General features: G+C 44.5%; 1 protein-coding gene across 2 annotated transcripts in view; it reads right to left on the bottom strand.

The window, feature by feature from the left end:
* fgd5a (FYVE, RhoGEF and PH domain containing 5a) overlaps window positions 1-13,858 on the bottom strand; it is a 34,569-nt gene extending 20,711 nt beyond the window's left edge. For both annotated transcript variants that reach the window (XM_037102090.1, XM_037102091.1), the window contains exons 1-5: window positions 13,059-13,858; window positions 8,546-11,249; window positions 1,785-1,902; window positions 683-741; window positions 270-300 (exon numbers count right to left, since the gene is read on the bottom strand). In XM_037102090.1, the coding sequence (XP_036957985.1) occupies window positions 270-300; window positions 683-741; window positions 1,785-1,902; window positions 8,546-11,249; window positions 13,059-13,068 (2,922 nt within the window). In that variant the 5' untranslated portion in view covers window positions 13,069-13,858. The remainder of the gene's footprint in view (window positions 1-269; window positions 301-682; window positions 742-1,784; window positions 1,903-8,545; window positions 11,250-13,058) is intronic.
* Between the last annotated feature and the right edge of the window lie 3,675 nt (window positions 13,859-17,533).

Here is a 17,533-nt window from a genome sequence, read left to right as displayed (position 1 = left end):
GCACCAGTGCGAGCGCCTGGCGGACGCTTGCTGCGTCATCTTGCACATTGACCACACCAGAGGACAACATGTCAACTTTGTAAAGACCAGGAAGTAGATTTTGCTGCAACAACACTGATAAACCTGAGCAGAGCCTTGCAACAGGGGGGGAGGAGACGAGGGAGACAGAGACTGGGGAGCAGACACACGTGATGTGATGTTATCAGTGGGGTTTCAAGAACGTTTCATCGGAATTGAAGCCGCACAGAGGATGTGGCAGTGTCTCTTACCTCTTGAAGGTGCTTGAGGGCGCTGACATGTCTGGGACAACAAGAACAGAGAAACATATGATTTAATCAAACTGTGGCATGACATGACAGCCTTCTTCACAACTGTGTTAATCTCTCTGCAACACTTATTAAATTACTTGGACTGTGCATGATGAGAAAAGTACATCAGAACAATGGTTGAGTATGTAGCAGGGCAAGGGCAAGGCTGAAGTATTTATAAGCTACACAGGACACGTGTAATTGGGAGTCAGCTTCTCTGCATGCAGCTCAGTGAATCAGTGCACAAGCAGGAGAGATACAGTTGGAAGGAATAAGAGAACAGGGCCACAGGAAGAAAAAATCTGGACGTCTGTGTGTGATGACATGCGGGAGAAACGTGCACACGGGGAAAATCCGCGAGTGCAGATGCTCACATTCTCTCGGAGTCGACGAGCTCTTTGGCGACGTAGAAGGCTCGGGATCGTCCATCAATCTGTGTGACAAGAGGGGAGATGAATGAACACAGCTAATGTTGAAAGGCTCTCTGTAGGCACTTATCCCCCTCAAACATTAATAGGAAGAGCAAGGAGAGTGGCGAAAAAAGCAAATGTCCTCTTTTGGTCAAATTTCTGCTCTCAAAATAAGACTGATTGTTTCATTACAGCGCGGCGTCGACGCAACGGCTTTCTCAAATGCGGACTTTTAAATTTGAATGCATTATGTATGAGAGGCTGCGTGTGGTGACAACAATGCTGCCCATTGATTTAGAGGCTAATCACTGGGTCTCAAAACATCCGAGCCAAAACATAACATTGAGGCCATTTAGAGGGTTTACCGGCAGAGCTCCTGCGCTTTATCAGTGTTATTTTTTCCTATGTGGGGCATTTCACAAATACTACAGTAAAGGCGCACGGATCCTCGTTTCCTAGAAATAAAACCAAAACAAGGTGCCATTAGATTAAAGTTCCCAAGTCTCTCTGGTCCCCTTCCTCTCTGTTTTTCCTTCAATTCATGGTATCTTTTTTGTATTTGAAGAAGAAAACAAGGAAATGTGCGCCACATGATGGGAGCAGGGGGCTGAAATTATTGTGGTGGCAGCAGGAAGGGCGTGGTCCATCTCTCAGCTACTGTTAAATGGCTGCCGTTTACTGTATGGAAGTCTGGGTGATACATTTTAACTGCAGTGCCACAGCAGTGAATCTGTAGTATGTAAGCCCCACAATCAAATGGATCATTCTGGACCTGCTTGTCCCACACAACATCTGATTCTGTCCTATTTTTATGCTATGATATCTTTTTTTTTTTTAATAATCCAAATCCTTCATTAGTAAATTAAGAACCTAATAACACAATAAAGCAGACTCAGACTCAAGTCTATTGGTTCAAGTCTTTCTTTTCAAGAATTTCTTTTCTTGGGCAAGGTCAAGTCAAGTTGCAAGTTATCGAAACAGTGACGTCCTGCCATAAAGCATTGAGTAGGACCATGGAGCATTACTCGCTCATCGCTTCCATTTGTCTCTGTAGCCTATATCTCACCTGTCGGTCATAACTTTGCTCCGCCACCCCCTCCTCCTCCTCTGAGGTACGCCCGTGGTCCTCATCCGCTGACAGCCCAGCAGAGACAGGGTTCATGGGGAAAGGCTCCGTGTAGGCACTGTCAGGGGGACGAAAAGGCAGAATAATTACAGCAACTATGATTATTAAAACTATAATAGCATCTACACTGCATGATGAGTGGATCAGCATTGTTTAAACCATAAATAAAGACACTAAATATTTTCAAGTGGGAATACAATGAGGCTTTGAGGATGCACATTCAGGAGAGCGCTTTTACAGTAAAAAGCTGATGTTTTATCTTTGCACCAGTATATTCTCAGAACACACCGAGCAATACCCCAACTCCCCTGTAAATACATGTTTTTCCTTTCCTGTGTGTGTCTCTGAACATTTCCACTCTTCACATAGAGTCCTCCAGTGACACACTGTTAATCCCCTTTCATGATTCATTCTTCTCACAGATGGCACGGCTGTGTCCGTACACTGGTAATCCTTTTGTGCGCTGCTGTGCCTGAGGGGGGCACGCTTTAGGTCATTTCACATGTAATCCTTTTAAATGCTACCTGTGGTAATAATTAATGTCCTCTGGCCCATTAAGACCCATAAACTGTAGGACAGTTGACCAAATTGACATCGCCAGGATGATAGCGGGATAGCAGGCACTCTCAAGGCAGCTATGAACAGCTTGTACTGTACATGTAGGATACAAAGTTCACCAGCAGTTCAAACTTAAGAGCTGAATCTTTGTGCGACACGTCACATGGAACAGACTTACAGTGAGATGCAGAGTGAAGCAGATAGAAAATGAATAGAAATGTGCTTCTACAAGGACACTCAGACTTCTTATCCAGACATCTAAGAAAAAAATCTTACGCTTTCCTTCTACTGGACTGATATATTCAATGACAAAAATACAATTCTGCTATGACAGGTTGTCTCATTCCTTAAGTTTCTGCTTGATTATCCACAGGAATATGAGGAAAACACAAAAATTGTATCAGAAATGGAAAGCATTTTGGACGGATTGTCGTGTCACACAACCTGAAATGATTAGTTAAATAATTGATTAGCTGACAGAAAAAACAACTATTTTGATAAGCAATTAATCATTTCATTTTCAATCAAAATTGCCAATAATTCTCTGCTTCCAGTTCCTCAATTTTTAAGATTTTCCTCCTTTCGCTCCAACCGAATAGATTTTGCCTTTGTGCCTGTTGGACAACAAGACAAGCATTTGGGCTTTAGGAAATTGTGGAAAATTGTGATTTGTTTTCCCTTTGTGTCTGGCATTTTATAGATTATAATGAATGTTGGTCCTGATGTCTTAAACAGCCCCCTGTGTGTGTAGAAAGTAGACGACTATTAGAAGAGCAAAGGTTAACAGAGTTACCCGCTGGACTTCATCTCATTCAGATACACTCACACTTCATGAGATGGGTTACGCAAAACCACACAGGCACCCACGCACACACACAAACACACACACACAATATTCAGCCCTATTGGGTGGGTTGAAGAGAGCACCTACAGGCCATTACTCATGGTTGACCTCAGAGTAGACAGGTCAGCCTGGTTTGGGCTCCTGGGTGATGTTGGAGAGGAAAGAGAACAGGGGTGATGGGTTTTCTTTTAACTTAAGCTCTTAAGCTCTGATTTATTCTAAGAGTGAGGGGAATACCTTTATATGTCCGTCCAGTATGAATGCACCGCAGGCTCTCACCTTCACCTTTTCACCCTCCACCATCAACAGCACAATGTCTGAAAACACACTGTCTGCACTGTAATTTAATATTTTGTCCAATTTATAATAATGTCTCCGAGGACATCCCAACAGCCAACTAAAAAACATTACCATAACTATTTACATTTGAATGTTTTCTTCTTTAAATTGCCACTAAATTTTCTTGGGCAAAAAACATTTACATTGATATCATAATTTTTTCTATACCAGCCTATTTCCTCAACATGAAATCCCCCAAATGCCTTTGTCGGGCTTCAGTCAGCTCATATTAGGTTTCAATATTTAAACCTGCCAATATGTGATATTGTAATATGGTAATGCATGAAGCCCTTTGACAAGACCATTAAGGTGATGCTATTATAATGCCTTGCCTTTTATAACATGGCAAAGTTAAATCTACTGTGTCAAATTCAGGACACGATGACTGAGAAAATAACCTGTATTCCCCCAATCTCCTGTGGATCTGATGATGCTTGTAATATGTAATTTAATTGAGCTAAACACTGAGTATTAAGATATATATTGGCTGCAATCCGACAGGCTTTTTATCCATCTCTAATGGCACTATTATAGGAAAAGGGAGCAGCTGAAGAGGTTCATTAGCCTGCTAACTATAGCAGATTGGGATACTGATGGAGGTGGATTAAGAGAATGGGAGAAGTTTAAAGTTGATTGCTGCTTTAACTGATGATGATTACATGTAGCCTGTGGCTGTTGTGCTGCTGCTGTTGTGACATGTGTGATGAAGTGATTTAGGAAGATTTCGGCACTCCTACTGCTGCTGCCTCACCTGTGATGTGATGGAAACTGTCTTTGGATAACATTAATGGAATGCTAGGATGATGTTATGCTGCTGTTTTCCACTCTACAACTTGTATAAAGGTAGGGAATCTCACAAATTGTAATGAATATGATGGATGATGATGGAGTGTGACAATATGAAGGGACATCAGGCCATATTTCAGTGTAAAACAATGTATTTGATAACCCATTGTCTAACAGCATTCAACCACTTCCTAGCTAACATTAGCACTGGATTACGTCCAGTGTGTTTTACTTCCACCAAATAGATGTGTCAAAGATGAGGGCTGATTTTAAAGTTCATTTATGCCTTACCTATCTTAGCATCTCACACTAACACAAAAAGTTAGCTCTGTAGTGGTTGGATGCTAACTTTTGTTGCTGTAGCCAATGAGCTGTCACGGAATATGGCCCAATTTCCTTCTGGTTTTGGCCTTTTTGGGTGCTGATAAATCAGGAAATGTGACATCACAATAATTAGTCTTATTCTCTGTGTTTATAGGACTTGCAACCTGAAACTAAGCAGTACAATAGCCGCCATGTGAATAGGGTCTATGAACACACACTGCCTGACTACACAAACACAAACTCTTAAATTGGTAAGACTAATAAACACATGAATAAATATCTCTGTTAAAATGCCATGGTCACGTAAATGCAAGCAAACTAGCCATAATGGACAGTCTGGAAAGGCTAACCAACGCGACAGTTGCTCTTTACTGCTGAAGGTGTGTGTTTTTTGCTAACTGGGTTAGCTTTGCTCAGGGGCTGTGTGCTTTGTGTTAATGTTAGCCACTGAAGGAGGCAGTTGCTACCACCATGGCTGTGTTCTTTGGCTTAGGGGCGGTGTGCTTCGTGCTACAAGCAGCTAGCTGCTGAACAAACAAGCTCACGGGCTATGTACTGTGAGTGCACATCATTTTCATAGCTAATCTATGTCTCACTCGCATGGAAGAACACACCTACCCTTTTCATAATGAATGTAAACAAGGAACATGGCTATAGTTAGTAATCACTGCTGTCAACTAGCATGTTAGCATTGGGAAACTTTGGCTCCACTTTCTCTGCCAATCTTGTACTACTAGCTCGCTTGTAGCTCTAGCAATACGTCTGCCTTGCCTTGTGGAATAATGCGAATAACTTACCAACCCTAGCTTTGATTCTGGGCCACATGTGCAACAGTGTTATAACCCCTGCTCACCTCTGTTTTCAGTTATTTATCCTCTGTGCCACGAGAGTACTTTGGGGTGTATCTAGTGAAAGACTGGAGGCATTCCTGAAAAAACTGGAGCAACAATAACAGCAGACCTGGCATTCCTGAGGGGACCACACCTCATCTTGTTGTTCAAGGGAGAGTCTGGGAACCTCCGCCCCACCACGGTGACCCCCTTCTCCTCCTCCTACTCCCATCAACCTATCTGTCCTCTCCTGCCTCCACCGCCCTGCCTCCCGCCAGAGCCCCGCCCTCGTCCTGCATTTCCTGTAAACAGGCGGGTGGGAAGCTTCTAGGCTGGGCGCTTCCTCCCCGGGGATGACCTGGCAATGACCTCAGAGTGCCTGGCACCAGACCTGGCGGGCCAATGACACACCCTGTCCACCACCTCGCCACACAGCACACAGCCACCACCCAGTACAACAATGCACTTAAGATGGCTCCCTCATCACTACTAACACTAACATAACAGTGGGTGGAGGAGCTGCTTTAGAGGCCATGGCAGAGCTTTGTCATCACTCTGAGGAGGTTCACGTTGAACTATTTGGAGTAAAACTGATGCCAAACCGTGAGCTAGAGATGTGTAATTTTGCATACATAAGCAAGATTTTATTGACCATATCGCTGTACCCCCCTAAAGTTAACTATGTGCAATGGGACAGAAACATGTCTGCATCACTGTTGCAGGTCTACATGGAACTGCTTAAAGTTGACATGAGGAACAGTTAAGGGGCGCTAAGCTGAGCACAATCACAAACCCTGGGCTTTTTTGTGTGCACTAAAAATGAGTTTTTCAACACTCATTTGTTGCAACACAGCCACTTGGCAAGGACAGTTCTGCTGAGACGACATTCCCAGCTGAAACCTCATCTTAGATAAAGCAGCACTGAGTTGTGACTTAGTGTGCATGCGCATATTTGCACACACACACCAACAAACAAACACCTCGGTGAGCATTGCAATGAATCATTAGCATGCCCTTTCTTTTTCCATTGTACATTACAGGATTTTGCTAATGAACTTGTCTCTCTGCTTAGCCTGTACGCTTTTGCTGAAGTAGTGTCTGAATGGTGCTATACATTAATCACACAAGTGGAAACGAGCCAAGCCTGTGGCACAGCAGCTTTGTGAGTACCCCTTAAAATGCGTGTCTGCTACTGTAGGCACGGTCCTTTTGTGTGCAGGGCTCTGGGGCCATTCGGTCATTTTCCTCACCACAAAAATCTACTTTTTCCTCCGCCGGTCTGAAACCACGCTGACTGTTGAATGTGTTCTCAATAAATCACTGCCATCTTCGGCAAGGCAGCCCGGGACGGCGGCAATGTCAGGCTTTGAACAGAGTTTAGCGTAAGATGTACACACAAAGGCAGGGACAAACATCTACACTGACTACACATGACTTATATTGTGGGCACACATGTATTTACCCTCACACTCAAATAAACATAGGTCTGTATAGTGTCCCCGGCAACTGAAGCATCTCTAAGCAGAATGCGACGAAGGCTAGGTGACAGGACAGACCTCCACCAAACAATGAGCCACATCGATAGCATCACTGGGAGAAAAAGAGCCCTCACTGAGGGACCATTGTATGGGAGATGGACGTGTTTCAAATGTTGAGATATCTTTAGAGTGTAAGTACACTGGAAATCATGGTATAATGTCTACTGCTGCACAGAATGTCTGGGGGAAAATAAAACCTCTGAGCTCATATGAGCTGCGAGCTGAACCCTTTTCTACATAGGCAAAAAGTTATGAAAGACAGTAGCTGCATTTGAATAATAAAACAAATCGCAATGAAGGAAGCATTTCCCCCAAGATTATTCAAAGCCTTAAGCTCTTGGTAATGGCCTGTCTCTTTGACTACACACAGGTCATCAAACACAACTATTTTATTAAGACTGGGGAAAGACTGTGGCCCACAGTGGCTGAAGCTGTGGCACACGCCGGGGTAATTTGGTACAGTCTGACCACGGTGATTCCTCACTCTATCACACGCTGCAGTAAATCCCGTGGTCCCTCAAGGGTCCAATGAAAGAGGAGCACTCGGGAGAGAGCTACTTTAATAAAAGCCCTCCTAAACTTAACCATAAGTGTCAGGTACAGGAGAGCAATTACACCAGAGCTGCTCTTGCTCCCTTTCTCCTGTTACTCCTCCCCCTCCTTCTCTCTACTACTTTATCGCTATATACTCGTTTCTTGTCTCTTCTAAACCTTCTATTAACACATCCCCTCCCCTTGTTGTCACCTTTTTCTACATCCTTCTCAGCTTCCTTGTGTGAAAGGAACTCCCCCACACTTTCTACCACTTTTAATTGCGGCCCATAATGACTATCTCTAATGTGAATAACCTGAGCACAGTGAGCTACCCAATTGCCATTACCTGTTCTATCACCTCAGACTTGCAGAGGAAGCAGTGGCGCCAGATGTGACCTCTAAATCAACCAAATGAAAAACAGGAGTAAGCTGTCCCACAAGCATTGTCCATCTTCCCAAAGCCAGCGATGCCTGACAGAGCAGGCTGCTCATCTCTCACTGAACACTTCCCGACAAGAGGGAGATCCGATTCTACTCAGCCAGGTGCCCTCTGCTCATCTGAGATACAGTGTAAGAATATTTGTTAGCTGTTCAGGGGCCAAGATAACAACTGAGCTACGAACGAACTATTTTAAGACAGAGATGAACAGTAATACATGTTCTCAAACCTGCAAAATGACCATAGAGGATGTCCATAGTTTCTAGACTCTAATACTACGAGGATTAGCAATCCAATCTAATATGATATCATAATGAAACTACTATCAAAAATAGCTGCCAACCGAATTCCTACAACCAAGCTATCATTTGACTAATTGTATAAGCTGTAATCACAGTCATGGATGATGTTGGTGGATAATACTTTTTACACTGACAGTTGAGTTTAAATCCAAGTTTGTGTGCTTGAGATGATACAAAGCCATTTTACTTTATTGAACTTTACTGTACCTTTCAGTGTCTGCTTTTGATGTCTGGGGTTTGCTGTCAATCCCAGGGAAACTGTTCATATCCACATAACCGTCATTGTCATTGCAGGTAACTGTAGTGCGGTTTGGGTCCTCAAAAAACTCAGTCACAGTGTGGGACCTGGTGGGTCTACCTGGGATCTGGATATTCTCATAGTCTGAGCTCATGGCTGGGATGTTTTCATAGTCTGAGGTGTCCGCACTGGGAAAGGAGATGGAGCGGGGTTTGGTCAAAGGGAGCGGCATAGCGGAGCGCCGAGAGCGCTCCTCGAAGGACTCCACTCTTGAAACACCTCTGCCGTAAGATTTCCTCTGTTGGTGGATAAAGGAGGATGGCAGGTCTAAAGGACGCTGCTGGGGGTTCACTATGTGGGACTGAAGCTGAGGAGAGCTGCCGGTGCTTCTGCGATCAAGCTCTATGACTCTTACTGGGCCATGGTGGCTGGACTCAGAGGAAGAACGTGAAGAGCGGACACTTCCATCACTGAAACCTTTTGAATCTGTCTTTCTTTTAAATTTAAGGGCCAGAAAGCGCTTGAAGGAGGACTTCTTCTTCTTAGGTATGTCATTGGGTTCATGATGGATCAGTAGGGATGGGGAACTCTTGGTGACTGGTCTTTTCGTTATGTATGCCAGCTCAAAGGGTGGTGGGATGTCCACAAGAGAGGTTGGCGTGGAAACACCACTGGATGATTGATGGCTGCGCTGAGAGAAGCTTCCAGAGGAAGTTATGACACATGGGAGTGAAAGGGTATCATCTTTCCTCCTAATCCTGAAGTCATCCTTTAAAGATTTGCTGATCTCGGTGGGCGATGTCAAGGACAATTCTGGACCCTCTGCTGACCGGGAATATAACAGGAAGCGACGGGACTTCATAGACGGGATCAAACAGTTGACTGCAGGCTGCTGTGAATGGCTAAGAGCTTCGTTGGTCTTATCCAAGCCCACCGTGCAGTAGTCATGAGTCTGGTACTCCGTCCCTGTCTCCTCTGGTACAGTTTCTGGTACGTAGCCTGGAACTTTCCCAGAATAAGAGCGCGATCGTGTGACAATGGTCTTCCGATCAAGTGTCACAAAGTTTTCCCCTTCTGAGTCAAACCCTGCCTCTTCATATATATGCTCTTCACTGTCTGACTCTGTGTCTTCATAGTAAGGCACGATATGGCAGTCCAGTTCTTCAATGTCTTCTTCAAAGGCCTCAGTGGTGTGGGCAAACACCACCCTATTGGTGAGCTCCGGGGTGCGGCCCAGGTCTAGGTCTGATGGCACGGTGATGTTGCACAGCCGAAGGCGAGGCTGGCAGCTCGCTCGCTGGCTGTTGAACGCCTGCTCACGTTTGGCTGTTCTCTCTTTTGCACTTTTTCCTTTGATGTGCTTCTTTTCCGTTTCCTCCTCTTCATCGTCATCGCCTATCTCGACGTAATCCTCGGATGAGACACCCTGCTCAAAGTCATCTGCTTTAGTGCAGAGCGAGTCGTCAATGTCTGCATACTCATCTGCTGACTCAATGTCCTTTGCTTTGCTTTTGTGCTGATTCGACTGATCGGTGCCCTCCTCGGTCTCCCCCTGTTCCAAGAGGGCTTGCTTGTTGTCTAGCTTGTCCACATCATCTGATGACACATAGTAAGGTTCCTGGTTGGAAGCACCTGCTGTTTGCATTTCATTTGAGGGTTTGTCATCAGTATCATCCTGACTCCACTCTGGGTCAGCAGTGTCAGACATATCTCCTGGAAGAGCTTCAATGACTGAATAAGGCCCAAACACGTCCTCGGTGCTGGAGGTGAATCGGAAACAGCCAGAGAGGTCCTTGGTGGCTCGTTCTGGTTGCCATACCTCTGTTTCAGCTTGGTCACATGACTCACATGTATCACTAGCATCATCTGTGGGGCCAATCACATCGTAGGGATACTCCTCAGTCACTGTCGGCAGCACGCTGAATCCAAATGCAAAACCTCCAGCTTCCAGCTCATCGGGACAGTGCGCGCAGTCCTCTCTTTGTCCACCGTCCTCTTCAATAATTCCAGCATCAGTGTCCTTATCACCCTGACTGAGTGACTGTGTTTGATCAGGGTTTTCTTCTTCTACATGTTCATCCGAGGCACAAAGCATTTCAATCTTTTCACTACAGCTCTGTTTCTCTTCCTCCACCTCCTCTCCTGCTTCATCCTCCATGTCAGCAGGAGGTGAGGGTGTTGATGTAGTCTCATCATCAGTGTGATTGCCACCTTCGGGCTGGTTCAAGTCAATATCAGTGTCCTCAGTAGTGTCAACAGTCGAACCATCATCTGCTTTGACTGTGTCCTCAGAGCAAATGCTGTCGCCATCATTATCGAATATGTCCACTTCTTTCTCTGTTTCCTCCTCGGTTTTTCCTTCTGCGACGTCTTCTTTGTCATTAACGCCATCCTCTGCCTCACTTTCCTCCTCTTTGTCCTGATTTTCCTCAGGCAATTCATGGAGATCTTCCGTCTCTCCATCTGAGTGAGCCAGGTCTCCGTTACTCAGGCTCTGTGGGGGGCAGGGCTCCCCCTGTTTGTGAAGCTTATAAAGGGGTCTGGGCTTGGGGGCGACAGGAGGTTTTGGACCATGGACAGGGGGACCAGGCCTCGACATCAGTTTGGACTGCACTTTGATGGTCAGATGACTTCGGACCTTTGGTCGAGGGACTTGCAGTGGATTTTGAAAATCTGTGCAAAGAGAGTAAAAGTAAATAAAAACTGCTTAATAACACAGTTATGTATTTTCTTTTTCTGCCAATATCTAAGCTTACATGATATGGTGGTACAGAATGCTGAGAGGAAGTTGAGTCACAGTGACATGCAGAAGGCTGCAGGGGACATTATCAGCAGGAAAAACAACAGAGCCACAGGGTACTTAGAGGAGGAACAATAACATCTCCCTGTCTGGGAAATGACACATGCAGGTTGGATGCTTATAGTAGAATCAGATTTAGCAATTTATCGGCTCATTTTCATTGAAACCTTGAAGGTGATTTAACATGGCAACATGAGGGATAATCAGGCCGCTTTAATCTGAAATCACAACATCCTTATATGGATTCAGATCTGGACTTGCAGTTAAGTGTTAAAATTGTAAAGTCATTAAAGAGAACTGCTTGTGAATTGTCATGAAACACACCCATACCTAACAAAGTGTGTACACCCCTTGTCTCTTCCTGTTATTTAGTACCTGCCCTGACGCACATCCTATTAAACCCTGTGTGCACTCTTGGTATCTCTGACTGCTTTCTCTCTCTCTCTGACTGTCATTGTGTCCCTCTCACTCTCTAAATGTCAGTACAATATGTTTTATTTATTTATCTTTTAATGAAGATGAAGAAAAAAGTACCTTTCATTGCCATATTTCGCTTTCTGTCCCCACTTATACATAATTTTTCTTGATAAATGTCACCACGCTCCATCTTTTAACAATTCCAGGTTCATTAGCTTTTCAGCAGAGCCTCCTTGAAGGTCTCCGCACAGGATGTCCACGGGGGGAAAGGCATTAACAGCACGGCCCCCCATCACTCCTCCATGAGCCTCTGTAGGAGTTCAGATTTTCACAACACAAATGGACTTCCTTCTCGTCATTCTTCCCCCAATTCTCACGAAACTTACTCACACCGAAACATGCACACTATTTTTTTTTTTTTTTTTGCCTAAAAGGTCCTTTGAGTGCGTCAAAGAACAATAAAACAGGGAGAAAAAACAAGGGTCCCAGTCTGACAAAGCACCCAACTGCAAACAACAGGATATGAATTATGCAACAAGAATTCAATTAAAACAAATGTTTGAAAAACAAAGGAAGAGATAGACACTGGGACCTTGGTTGTGCCAGCTCACAGGATATGATTTCAGTCTGTGTTCCTATCATGAAATGAAGTCTAAACCCCACAGAGTGAAGACTATAGAAGATAGGGATCCTTTTTTAATGAAAGAGATACAAAATACTACACAACTTTCAGCTTCTACTATTTAATAAATTCACAGGAGACTGCACTTGCAAGACAGGTGACCATCTGCACAGAATGATGGCTTTGTCTACTTTCACAACCATGGATTATAATTTAATCTAACTCCATAACTAATCCCAGAACAGAGCATTTTTCTAAGTGGAGACTTTCATCGAAAGCAACTTTATCCATGGATATTGATTTACACACCAAATTTCTGTATATATAACTAACCCCACTTGTATTGTTTCTTTATGGGGGGAAATCTGTTGCTGTGTGATTAATCTAACTGGGTGATATCTCATCTAACCAATAGATAATAACCCAATTCATGCACTAAAACTGTGACCATCACTTTGCATATAACTTTGTAGTGAAACATATGAAAATATTTTCTGACAGAATAAACCAATTGCGTTCATTCACACACCGCATCCACCCTCCACACATAAACACACACTCACGCTGCCATCACTTCAAACATAAAACATTTAAACTTTGGTTTCTGGACTCTTGACCTGGTAGGAAAACACGACGAACCAACCTGCGTTCATTGTGGGACATCATCATCCACAGCGCCCGACAGTTATCCTCATGTCTCCCGGCGCGCCGACCGCGTCCCTCGAAATGACGTGGGAACTTAGATCCAAATGCAAACACGGTGCGGGAAAATCAACTGGCAGGGGGGGAGCTGCGGAACATGTTGTCTTGTTTCTTTCCCTCCAGCGGAAAATCAACTTGTGGAAGGCGCAGTGTGTTCGCAGAGTCGCAGCTGAGCTTTCAGTCGGCGTGCATCTCCTGCGCTGCTGCCACAGTGAAGTGTTGCGCTCTGGTGTGGAGACGGGAGGTGCTGCTCGGCGCTTCCTGAGGCAGGACTACAGCAGCGCGCCGACACGGAGCGCCAACCAAACCCACTCTCTGTATGTTTCATGTATGCAATGCTCATCATTATACCTGTGTTACTGTAGTTCTTGGAGCATCGTGGGGCTATTATGCTCGCATCTGGTCATGTTTTGTTGCAGGGCTGCTCCGCAGATGTGTGGAACGGTGCCATGAACCAAAGGCAGCGGACTGCTAGACTGGAGTTAGGAACGGCCAAATCCACTCAGAATGAGAGATTTAGGCTAGAGATGTAAGCCACGTTTCATCTCCAATCTTTCATTATGCTGTCAGACAGCTTTAAAGCTACAGCTACTGATTTTTGCACAGAGAATATTATTCCCTGAAATTAAATCTGCACACAGCACGGGTCCTTTGACTTTATACAGCTGATAACAGCTGGAAAGGCAAGACCCTCACTTTCATGAGCTGCTCAGATATGGCACACCGGTCACCCTCTGAATGATGAACATCACAGAGGATCAGATATAGTGCAGGTCTATGAGATACTCAAGCACCGATTCTTCCTTGTGTTTTCTCCAGCACGTTTGCTCATGTATTGTTTCCTGAACAAGGGCTGCGCATAGAAAGGTTCCTAAAAACAGTTTCCAAATACAGTTTCTCTAGGACACCAAAGCTTTTGCGTTTGGCCAGGCTTCCTGGCCCGGCATCTGTTGCATGATTGAATGAATGCAACCCCTTTAAAAAACCTCTCTTCATAACAGGAAACGGCTCTCCCTGTTTCCTGCACAACAGGCAACACTTCCTTAGCAACAGATGGGAAAGGTTGGCGATGTTAACCCCTTAGGTAACCGCTCACAGAGCTGATTGAGCGGTGCTGCGTTGAGCCTGATGGTTCGAGGAACAGACAAACTTTGACCAGCTTCAGTGAGGGACTCGTGGCGTGCTTTCAAGGACAGAGGCACCTTGTGCATCACAGGGGGAGGCTGGGATCGTCGCCCACTTGGGGTCTTTGATTTGACAGCTCCCAACGCTGGTTTAACACCCACACATTGAAGGTCAAACAATGGAGAATACTTGTGGGATTTTCTTACTGCAGACTTGAAGCACATAATGAAAGAACAATAAAAGAATTAGCAGCGCTGTCTCACCGCAGGGCTCCGGTCCTGACTGCTGCAGCGGCATACAGACCCATATATTATACACACGGCAAAATTCCCATTCCAGATGGTTTGGTGCAGGAAGGATGACGCTCTGCTGCTGGTGCAAAGCTCCATCAGACTCTTAGAGAGTGTTCATGTCATGATCACCACATGTTATCTTTGCACTCGCATGAGGGTCATCTCATTAAGCGATAAATATTTTGGTGTGTGCAAGGAGAGAAGTTTCTAAATTATTGAGCAAGTCACTAAAGAGGATATTAAATATGAAGTAATTTCTGCTGAATATGCGACCATTGTGTTTGCTGCAGTAATTAAGCTGTTTGTTTGTGTTAAAAGGATGCTGAGTAATGTATTTTGCAGTGTGCTACAACATCACCAAAACAATTAAATCCCTCTGACTCAGTTGTTTTCTATCCCCTCGCTACAATGTGATACTGTAATAACTATTATGGCGTGCTGAAGCCAAGACAGTTTTTAATGTGTTAGTAGTAGCACATTTATAGCCGCCATAAAGTAACCTTTTGTTTTTGAATTGGATGGCTAAAGATAGCTCCCCTCCGGTCGTTTGGCAGTGCCAAATTGCCTCTCTCGAGAGCATTCCGCTTACAATCGCTTCATATGACCTTTTTTTTTCCCCCCCCTGGTTTCGTTTGTGCAAAATATGTTTTGCTTTTGCATGGTGTGCAAATAGAACCTGTCAAGAGTATTGTGTCATGTGGCCGCAGAGAAGAATGGCTTTAGGAGTAAATATCCCTCCAGATGTGGCACAGACGGTCAAAACATGTTTTTGGACGGAGGACACAAATTTCCTGGACCGCCTGTAGCTGCGTGCTGTGCTCTGTCACCCCACCTGGAACATGACTTGACTGGAAGAGTGGAGGGGAATGGAGATTATTAGGAAAAACATGCCATTCTAGCGGGGAACAAACCGACTCTATCTCCCCTCACCTCGCCTGCACACACAACGCCAAACAGGAAAGGGATCAGGGAAAGGGGTCAGCAACTTGTTCCCAGAGCTGAGACAAACCATAACACCTGCTTTGCCAGCGACTGGACGCTGGACTGAATGGATACGCTGATTGTTTTTACTACCCTCCGAGACTACAGCTATGTGACATCACACGTTAAAGCAGCTGATTACTGGAAAGCACGTGTTTTAATTTTTTGCCTCATTATGGCGCAGTGTCCTTTGATGTATGACGGTGGCAGCTTTGCTATAAAATTCATTTAAAAGAAAAAAAGAAGGCCCTTAATCATGCTGTTCTGCAAACCGGCTGTAATGTATGAAGTTCAAGTATTGATTTATGCAGTAATCAAGTACAATCAGGACTTAGGTCTTTCACCCCTTAAAGTGACCTAAACGCCTCTGTAATTGGATGGCAAAGCGGTTGACTGCTGTAATGGATCGAGTCATTATTGACATGTTTTATTGATTCCCCGCTGTGCACGACCGCAGCGCTCTTCAGAGACTCGTGTCTTTGCCCCGCGCTGTAGATTCTGATCAAGGGACTTCAGAGCAGAGGATATGGATATAAAACAGGACAACAGACTTCATCAAAATGTCAGAGAACTGAAGTGTGCAGACATTATTTTGGGATTAATAGAGTTTAGTTGTTTTTGACAAACAACTGTGGCAAAGGAAGATAATGCATTATTAATACACAGAACCACATAAAATGCGCAATGCATACGAATAGTTTTTGTGTAACCCGAGTGAAATAAGAAAACCCTGTTGTCAGCAGGGTGTGCTCCACTCTCCTGACAATATGAAGCCAGGACCCTCTCCCTCCAGCCCCCAGTGACTGCCTTTACATTCACACACACACATGCAAACCACAGCATGTGAACAGGTGGACCACGGAAGTCAGCACTTCATCAAAAAGCAGCAAATACAGGTTTAATTCCCCGCAGGGCCTTCAGACGTCCACAGCAGATCAATGAATCTGGCCTGTATCAGTGTTTTCATTTGAATAACAAAGAAAAAGCAATACAGAACAAATGTTGCAGGTATAGTATTGTTTTAATACTGCAGTAAGCGCTTTCTCTAAAAAAATGACACATAACTTAGCCAAACAATGATTGAGTGGTGTCTCATTAGGTCACATTAGAATGTAATTTCAGAAGTTCTGTTTGTCTTAAGTCTAGCCTACTCCGAGATGATGTGTCAGCACGGCTCCCTTCGCAAAAACAAAGTATTATTGCCCTGTAGGCCCAGCTCTGAAGGCCACGGCACAATAGCTGTCACATTGCCGTTAATTAGCCTGAAGCCAAGAGAGTAGGTCAGACTCTGATAACAGATGAATTTGTTATTCTTTTTCTCTATTGCTGCACAGACAATCCTCCGAGCTACACTGTAAAAACAATGATTTACTGGTCCCAAATTAAATTCTCAGGGAGCCCTTTAAAAAATGGAGCATTTATGTCCTCTCTGAGTAAAGCACAATAGCACAGTCAAAACATTAAACACTGACTTTTGGCGTCACAGATTAATGAATGCTGTCGCGGCTTGTCATTATAAGAGATGGCTGAGTTTGTCTCTGTAGGTTTCATTGCATTACATATTCCCTCAATCTCTGCTGCAGGTTTTTGTTTATCATTTTAATAGCCTTGAACGCTCCCGTGGTCCCGTGTGGTAGCATAACATGAATTCCCTGCTCTGAGCATGCAAGGTGTTTGTGTTTATGCAGGTGTGTAGTGTGCATGCATAAATACGAGTTTACAGAAAGCGAGTGTGTGTGCTGTCCTCTACTACCGTCGTTCTGTTTTTTTGCACAGCACTACAGGATCTGGAGGGAAAAACAATAGGATCATGAGGAAAAAGCCCCGCGGCCAGAATCCACTGTGAGTGTTTTCATATTTCTCAGCCAAAGGAGAGCGGGAGGATGCAGATACTCTGCTAGTGAAACACACGTCTTTGGCAGAGCCTTTGTGTAGTCTCACGCAAGTCTAGCTGAGTAGGTGTAGGCACAAGTTATGACTTATGTAACAACATGCAAGGGAAGAAACGTTGTCATAT

Source organism: Acanthopagrus latus, chromosome 6 (assembly GCF_904848185.1).
Source record: "Acanthopagrus latus isolate v.2019 chromosome 6, fAcaLat1.1, whole genome shotgun sequence".
NCBI lineage: Eukaryota > Metazoa > Chordata > Actinopteri > Spariformes > Sparidae > Acanthopagrus > Acanthopagrus latus.
Note: the sequence above shows the minus strand (reverse complement) of the source record. Positions and strands in the feature narration are given on the sequence as shown.